Source organism: Anthonomus grandis, chromosome 6 (genome assembly GCF_022605725.1).
Source record: "Anthonomus grandis grandis chromosome 6, icAntGran1.3, whole genome shotgun sequence".
Lineage (NCBI taxonomy): Eukaryota > Metazoa > Arthropoda > Insecta > Coleoptera > Curculionidae > Anthonomus > Anthonomus grandis.
The window spans coordinates 21,532,219-21,540,661 of NC_065551.1; the positions used below are offsets into that span (position 1 = coordinate 21,532,219).

General features: G+C 30.7%; 1 protein-coding gene across 2 annotated transcripts; it reads left to right on the top strand.

The window, feature by feature from the left end:
• Positions 1 to 3,221: 3,221 nt before the first annotated feature.
• Positions 3,222 to 6,847, top strand: LOC126737464 (kinesin-like protein KIF6). 2 transcript variants are annotated; one of them, XM_050442375.1, is made up of 14 exons: positions 3,222 to 3,284; positions 3,333 to 3,415; positions 3,472 to 3,546; positions 3,596 to 3,638; positions 3,690 to 3,794; positions 3,849 to 3,955; positions 4,004 to 4,120; positions 4,560 to 4,691; positions 4,743 to 4,974; positions 5,028 to 5,180; positions 5,236 to 5,437; positions 5,491 to 5,709; positions 5,762 to 6,529; positions 6,597 to 6,847. In XM_050442375.1, exons 1-14 carry the CDS (start codon positions 3,222 to 3,224, stop codon positions 6,815 to 6,817), a joined length of 2,520 nt encoding a protein of 839 aa, XP_050298332.1. In that variant the 3' UTR covers positions 6,818 to 6,847. The 2 variants fall into 2 exon arrangements, with proteins under 2 accessions (XP_050298332.1, XP_050298333.1); XM_050442376.1 differs by lacking the exon at positions 3,222 to 3,284 and having other exon boundaries at positions 3,377 to 3,415; positions 3,606 to 3,638.
• The last annotated feature ends 1,596 nt before the right edge of the window (positions 6,848 to 8,443 follow it).

Sequence of the window (8,443 nt, forward strand, 5' to 3'; positions counted from 1 at the left end):
CGTAAGCTTATTAAAACTCAACAAGTCAGAATAAGAGCCAAATAGCAATAACGACGTCTTATCAAAATTAGTGATAGACATTCATTATTAAACTACTTAAATGGCTGAAGGTCAAAGATACTATTGTGGCATTTTTACTGCTCGTTATTCATAAATTAAAACAAGCGATGCAGGAAAATAGTCAACTGATTTATTTGCACACTTACAGTACTAAACACGATCACTTACGACTACTAGAAATATTATTTACACTATATTTATTTACGACCGCCAATCGCGCTGAACTGTCCATTGCTGAATTAGGGCTCTAAAATCCTACCCTGAAGAATGCCTATACTAGCTGGTATCTTGAAACTTACAACCCCACCAACCACCACGCATTAAAAGAATGACTCTTATTCCATTTTCTTCTAAAATGTACAGAAGTATGGCATGATCGATTGTGTCAAATGCTTTTTCTAAATCCAAAAACATACAGAGAACTTTTTCATCTTTGTCTGCTGTAGTGATGCAATAGTGACCCTACTAAATTTGTCAAAGCATTTTTTGTTGATTCCATTTTGTCTCCTTTTTAAATTCCAATTATTTTGATGATAAAATATTATGCTTAAACATAAATTTAACCAAACGCATTTTAAGGATACCTTCGAATAATTTACTTATAATATTTAACTAGGATATCGGTATATAATTGCTTGTAACAGTTTCCAGTCCATCTTTTTCATCAACTTTCCGTCTCTGTATAGCGGTTTTAATAAAGCTGATTTCGGCATTTTTGAAAAGTAACCTTCCGAAAACGAGTAGTTTATTAAAAATGCAAGTAGCGTGGCAACATATTCAGAAAGTTACTTAAAACCATTAGTTATTAAAAAAGTATTACATCTAACTTTATGTTTAAAAAAATGGTATTTCTGTTAATTACCCAGACCAGAATTTTTAAAACAAAACTGGAATGATGATCTGAAAAGTGCAACTTATTGCCCAGAGAGCAAATAGGGTTTAAAAGAGGAAAAGGTGTAATAGATGATATTTTTTTTTTATCTTATAGTAGACATTCAAAATTGTTATTTTAAAAATAATTATTTGAGAGCTCTTCTTTTAGATATTTGTAGCATATATAATATTGTCCTTATATCTATCCTAAATGCTGATTGATGATTTTTATTTGTAAACAATCAAAGTCAGCAATTTCAATTTTTAAAAAGCCTAGAGTTGAAAGTGCGGAAAATGTACAGCTAGGAAATGGGTCATTTTTTAGAGAAACACTTTTAAATACTTTAATATTGGATCAAAAATGAATATAAGAACAGCATATTAATAGTACTATAGTTAAGGCTGAGGAATGTTATAATCTTTTAAAAGTGACTACATAGCGTCATTACAGAGTGGAACCCAAAGTATCTTTATGATTTTATAGAGCATGCCAGAGAGCTTTGATAAATTTTAGATCTATTCTATATGGGTCAGCAACAAAGACAAGAGTTTTAAAAATAAATCGTCTGCAATATAAGAGATTGAAAATTATAACCAGAGCTTTGTTTACGACACTTACGCAGGCACTTTTGGCAAACACTGGAGAACAACGCTTGTACTTAAGAAGACTGTATCTGGCAAAAAAGTTTATTTAAAAAAAATTATTTATATAAATAACGAATATGATCTATAGTTTATCATTCGAACATTTAACAAATAAATATTGGAGCCATAAAAAGTAAGTATAATAATTATTTACTTAGAAAGGTCCTGTACCAAAACTAAGTAGCTGTCAGTGTTTGGATAAAGTCATTCAAAACGTTAAAAGATTAGGTGGTGCATATTACGTATGTACATAAGGTCAAAAGATCTTTAAGAAAAAATCAACGCAGCATTATTTTTTTGCCGAGGCTTTTACTATTATAAATTCCTTGGACTATAAATCTCAGCATCCAGTATCCAAACAGTAATTTATGTGTACAGACTTCTGTCATGTTTAAAGACCTTAAGCAACAGAATCAAAAATATATATAGAAATCCAATGATTTTTAAATATTATAAAAAGTTCTAATTCTAACAAAAAATTACATCAGAGTATCATTCTTCTGGGTTAACGAACATTTCCGAATTCAAGGAAGTAAAATTGCTGACCATCTAGCTCAAAAAGCTTTTGATAAAGACGTATCAATTTTTTTAATTATAAATCTAAGACATATTTTTCTTCTTTAAGAATACCAATAAACAAAATGAAGACAACAATTTGGTGAATATAAAGCCAATAACTGTAATTTTTATACAAAAACCAATAAGCAACTTAGCTTGGAGCCATTAATTGAAAATACCAGCTTGAGCAGGACTAATTATTCTACGGTTATTAAACTTATCTGTGGTCATGGTGTGCTAACAAACCTTTTACACAAGATTAAGGTAATTGAAAATGAGTACTGTGTAATATACAATAACACAACTACTGTTTATGATCAAAATCATTGGTTCTTAATATACGGGCATTTGCTTTTTTGAATCAATAACTGGTAAAATTGCATCTGCTACCAACGAATGCATGTAATTGACATAGAAAAATTAAATACGGGAAGTCTTTTTTCCACAAATAAAAGGCTAATCTCAATGTCAGGAGTGATGCATTTCGGCAAATGCTCTTGCTATTATCAAACACAACAGACATATCAGATATAACTTTCTAGTTACTACATTTGCCTTGAAACGTTCACAAATTGTAGCTTGTGTCAAAATGTCATTTTGTGAACGTATCAAGACAAATGCAGTAACTTTGAAAAAAAAAATAAAACTAGAAAAAAAAGAAGAAAATTTTGACTATGCTACCGATGGTGAAAAGTTTTTTTGCCGAAATCTGGCGCAAGTCCCTTCTTCCTGCCGATCTCGCGCACACGTCCCGATCGATTGTCGCCGCAGGAATAGCAGTAAAACAGGCGAGATGCAGCGGCAGGAATAAACAGGAACACCGGGATAAAAGGGTATTTACACGTATATGTAGTCATTAAATTTGGCTTAAATAAAATTAGATATAAAATATCCAGAGTCAATATTAAAATTTTTTGTTGCACAACACGGCCTTGGGATTTATTTGGTAAAATTTCAAATGTACGTTTTTACAAAAAAGAGCGTTTTTATATCAAAATAAATAAATATAAATACTTTAATTTCGATCGATGCTATAAATATATTACTCCTTTATTTTGACATATTTTTGACACAGTTTTAATAAAATGGTTGTCAATAGTATAAAAGTTTATGCTCGACTCAAAAAAGAAAAAAAATTAATTAATAAGGTATGGTTTATAAAGAAAAATCATAAGATGTAAAATAAAAAATTGCAGGTTTATGATATTGTAAAAGCAACCCCTGAAAAGGAAGATATTATCTTTTACAAGAATGATAAAGGACTTCTTTCTAAATTCAGGTAAAGTGTGCCCTAAGAATTTATTGATATTTTACATTGTACATTTATTTCTATAGATTTAATCAAATTTTTGATGAATTGGCCAGTCAAGAAGACATATTTAACTATGTGGCTAAACCTATAGTATCGAGGTAATAACTCTTATTTACCCTTGCACAATTTTTTTAATAACAAATGCAGTCTTTTGCAGGGATTTAATGGAACTATTTTTGCTTATGGACAGGTAATATTCACACTTTATTCAAATCATTTATATAACCATTCATCATTATAGACTGGCAGCGGCAAAACCTACACGATGACAGGCTCTGCAAGAAAATACGAAGATAGAGGCATTATTCCACGCTGTCTGCAAAGCATTTTCGCCTCGATTGAAAAGGTTTTATACAGTATATTAAATTTTAATAATACGTAGCATAATGCTGTTTTATAGTCTGAAGAAAAGCCAACTTTATACGTGTCTTACATGGAAATTTACAATGAAATTTGCTATGATTTATTGGCTACAAAGAATTGTTCAAAAATGTTGGAGGAGCTACCGTAAGTAATATTTTTTTCTGTATAATTCTTGCTAAAATTTATTTTTAGTCGCGTTATTATACTGGAAGATGGCAAAGGAGAAGCTCATTTAAGAAATTTAAATGTTTTACCAGTTTCAACTGAAGAGGAAGCCATGCGTCTTCTATTCCTCGGTAATACTAATAGGTAACATTTACTTTATTATAGAAAAATTGTCAAAATGTTCTCATTATTTTTTTATACTTGAGAAGAAGTAGATATGTTTTATAGAAAATTTATTAAATAGGCATAAATTGTTTCAGAGTTGTTCACATTTTAAAAAAATAATAAACTCGTATATTGTGTCCATTAAAGTTATGCATACTTTAACTTAATGGACGAATTTTACTAATATTAGAACCATCATTTAATCAGGCTTAATTCAGAAAATTGATAATAATGCTTTCTGACTTTGTTTAACTAGTAAATATGTAATTACGCTTTAAGTAGTATAAAATATATAATAAATAAACACATAAAATATTAAAGAGGCAACTTCACAACTAATATTTCAGAACCCCTTATCCATTTGGGTTATGTATATACTATGTTTTAATAAATTAAACACAAATCTTTCCTATTCCAGAGCTGTAGCTGAAACCCCATTAAATGAATATTCGTCAAGATCACACTGCATATTTACAATTTACGTGTCTTCACGCCCCAGTGAGTCTAAGAGCTTAGTTTATTCAAAGTTAAACCTTGTTGACTTAGCAGGGTACCTACAAGCCATTAATATCAAAACCGTTTTTTAGTGACATTTTTTTAGATCTGAACGAGTTTACAAGTCCCACATAACAGGCAGTACCCTTAACGAGGCAAAGCAAATAAACTTATCACTACATTTTCTCCAGCAAGTGATACTAGCCCTATCTGAATCCAGAAGGATCCATATTCCTTACCGAAACAGTCTTATGACGTTTATTTTGAAAGATTCTTTGGCTGGAAACTGTTTAACTGTGATGCTAGCCACATTGAATGTCTCTAATCAGAACTTACAAGTAGGTCATTAATTTGTTTTCTAAGTTTAGTTAAACTGTGGATTTTCCTTAAGGAGACGATTAGCACTTGCAAGTTTGCTCAAAGAGTATCTTTGTTAAAAACTGATCCTATTATCAATGAAGTGATCGATCCTTATCAGGAAATTTTAATTTTAAAGAATGAATTGCAGGAGTTACGACGGCAGATGGTTCTAAAGCAGTCGGAGGTGACAATAATTTAAACTAAGTAATTTTTTTTACCGATAATTTGTACTTTATTAGTCTAGAAGTTTATCAAAAGCCGATAAGAGTATAATAAGTGTTAAATTAGATGAATTTTTGGCCAATCAGAAGAGCTTTAAACAGCTTCAATTAGAACCGTTTAGTACAGAGTATTGCTTAGACGTTTTTAAGATGAAAATTCACGAGCTGCAAGAAGCTCTTAAAATAAAAAAAGAACATGAACTTGAAAATATTCGAGCAGGTATATATTGAAATATAAAATTTTGTAGAATTCGTAAAATAAATTATTTTTAGATTTTAGTGATGAAAGCACTTATTCAGTAAAAGAAAGTGTTCTAAATGAAGAAAAAGACAGGGAAGTAGACTATTACCTAAAGCGACTTTCTTGTGCGTATGAGAAAGCAAAAATTTTGGCAGCCACTATAGATGAGTGTCAGGTCCAAATAACTTATATTAGAGAAAAACTTGATGGCAATAATGAGTTTCATAGTCAAAAAAGAAGAAATATACTTTGTGAGCTTGGCATTTGGTTCTAATATAATTTTATTTATCAACATTATTTTAGATGAAGAGTTGGAGCGTCAGCAAAATGTTTATGCCAAGAGCCTAGAACAGTTAAAGGAAATAAAAAAGGAGACTTTGCAGTTAGAGGGCGGATTAGCAGAGGCTAAGACTAGAATTAATATAAAAACATATGAAAAAGAAATGTACTCCATTAAGTCCCCGAAAAATTGCTCTATGGAAAAAGCTTATGATTGTATAAAAACCTTATCACAAGGATGTAAATATGATAAATGTGGACATCGATATATCTCACCTAAGTTCCATGTTTGCAATACGTTTGAGCAAGAAAGTTCTCATTGCACAAATATGTGTGCAGATGCAAGAAACTGTCAAAATCAATTTATTCAAATTGAGAAAAGATGCATTTCTTGCAATCCACATGGATTTTATAACAGTCACTATAATCCTCAAAACTTTCAATATCCTGTTCATGATCAATGTGGCTACCAAATACAAAATGTTCCTCTTAAAGTTCAAAACTACGACACCTCCCTAATACCATCCGATTACATTAAGCAGAAACATCCAGCTAAATATTTATTTAATACCGTACAATGTTGTAGTAGCCGCAGTTCATTTGCATACAAAGAATCACAAGATACCGTAACGAGTTTGGCAAATAATCAAACACATTTAGCAAATGATTTGCCGGATCAAAGCGACGAGTGTTGTGAAATTCAGCTGGTGCCAAATAAACTCGACAAGTCTAAAGATAGATTTGATGAATGCTGTTTGGAGTATTCGCCAAGACGTCAGGAATGTGCTTTAAGTATGTTTAAATACAGTGTGTTTTTGTTTTCAATTTTTTTTTTTTATTTTAATTTAATTTATTTAAGGTCAAATTAATATGGTACAAGAAAAATGTTATGATAATTACCAAAGTGCTGTGGTGATTTATCCTCCTGAAGAAGAATACCAGATAGAAACCAAAAAGTATAATATTTTTAACGACTCTGATTCAGATGAGTTTAGGAAGTTTATGGCAACAGTATCTCTAACTGGAGATGAGGAGATTGATAGAGAAATTTGTAATTTTTATAGAACTAGAGTTGTATAACTTTTTTAATATAGACAGACAAACTCAATATTATAATTTTAGTTTCTATGCTTTTTTATCACTACAGCTAACAGATAACTAACAGCATAACAGATTGCTTAAATTAATAACTATTAACATAACTAGCCTTTGAGGTTTGTTACTCTCAAAATTATAAATAATAATTATTACAAGACTTTGATGTTTACTATGTTAAAGCCTTAAATATAATTTTATATTTTGTATTGATCAATATGGTGTAATTATTAACATTGAAAAGTCTTTAGAAAGATTAACTTACAAATATTTTATATATTTTATTAAATATTTTTAGTCATAGGCGAGGTTTATAAAAAACTATCTAATTTTGTCAAAAAGAAGAATTCAGTCAAGTTATTGAAATTAAGCTACTAACAAAGAAAAAACTTTAGCTAGTAGCAGCGTTTTATCAGGGTGGTAAAACCAATTTCAAAACTTCAAAGAAAATGTCAATAATTGAACGAATATTCACCAAAAAATCAGTATTGTCGGACAAACAGTATTTGAACAAATAGTATAACCAGTATTAGTATTTGGCGAATGCGCTAGGTCACAACAGTCCATAATAACATTGATTAAATATTTGAGTAAATATACATATAAGACTCGTTTAATTACTGTATTTTTATCCGTATATAAGTTTTATTTGACCTGTTGATTTTTAAAATTTAGGTCAATAATTTGTTTTCCATTGTCTTCCACTGAATGCACACTTTTATTGCATTTTAGGCTTCTTTTTGGCGCCCAACTTTAGTTTTTATTTCTTAATACAATTTTTTGAATTGAATGGCAAGTCTCCGCAAGAAAGTTAGACGAAAAAGGATATTAGAAAAGAAATAGTAAAATTATTTACCAACGTTATATAGTACAGGGCAAATTTTATTTCTCTAAAATGTTTCGAAATCTGGAATCTTTTAGAAGTCTATTTATTATTGTATTGGCTTTTTAGCATATCATTTAAAAATTTATTAGTGACAAAGAGGCAGTGGTTATCCCTCTTCATAAGGGTATAGATTTGGATCAGCCTTGTAATTTCCGTCCTATTTCTATTTTGTCTACCCTCTCTAAGATAGTTCAAAAGATTGCAAAAAGCAGAATTTTGTCCTTTTTACATTATAATGGCATTTTGTCTGCAAATCAGTTTGGATTTCAAGCCTGTAAAGGGACTCATGATGCTGTTTTTAGCTTTTTGGAGAGCGTCTATGTGTCCTTGAATTCTGGAGAGTCATCGGCGGCAGTGTTATCTATCCAAAGCATTTGACTGTGTGGATCATGGAATACTGTTATCTAAGCTCGATAAATTTGGTTTTAGGGGCGTAGCGTTGCGATGGCTTGAGTCCTATCTATCAAATCGTACTCAGAAGGTTACAGTATCTGGGCGTTTGTCTGCTTCTAGATCCCTAAAATGCGGCCTTCCCCAGGGTTCAGTGTTGGGACCACTGTTATTTTTACTGTATTTGGATGACTTAAGTTAATTGAAACTGCAGGGCAAGGTGGTTCAGTTTGCTGATGATACCACCATACTATGGAGCCATAAAAATTCTGATTATATTAATACTTGTATCCTTGAAGATCTTCAGATTTTATCAGGGTGGTGTGCTTCCAACA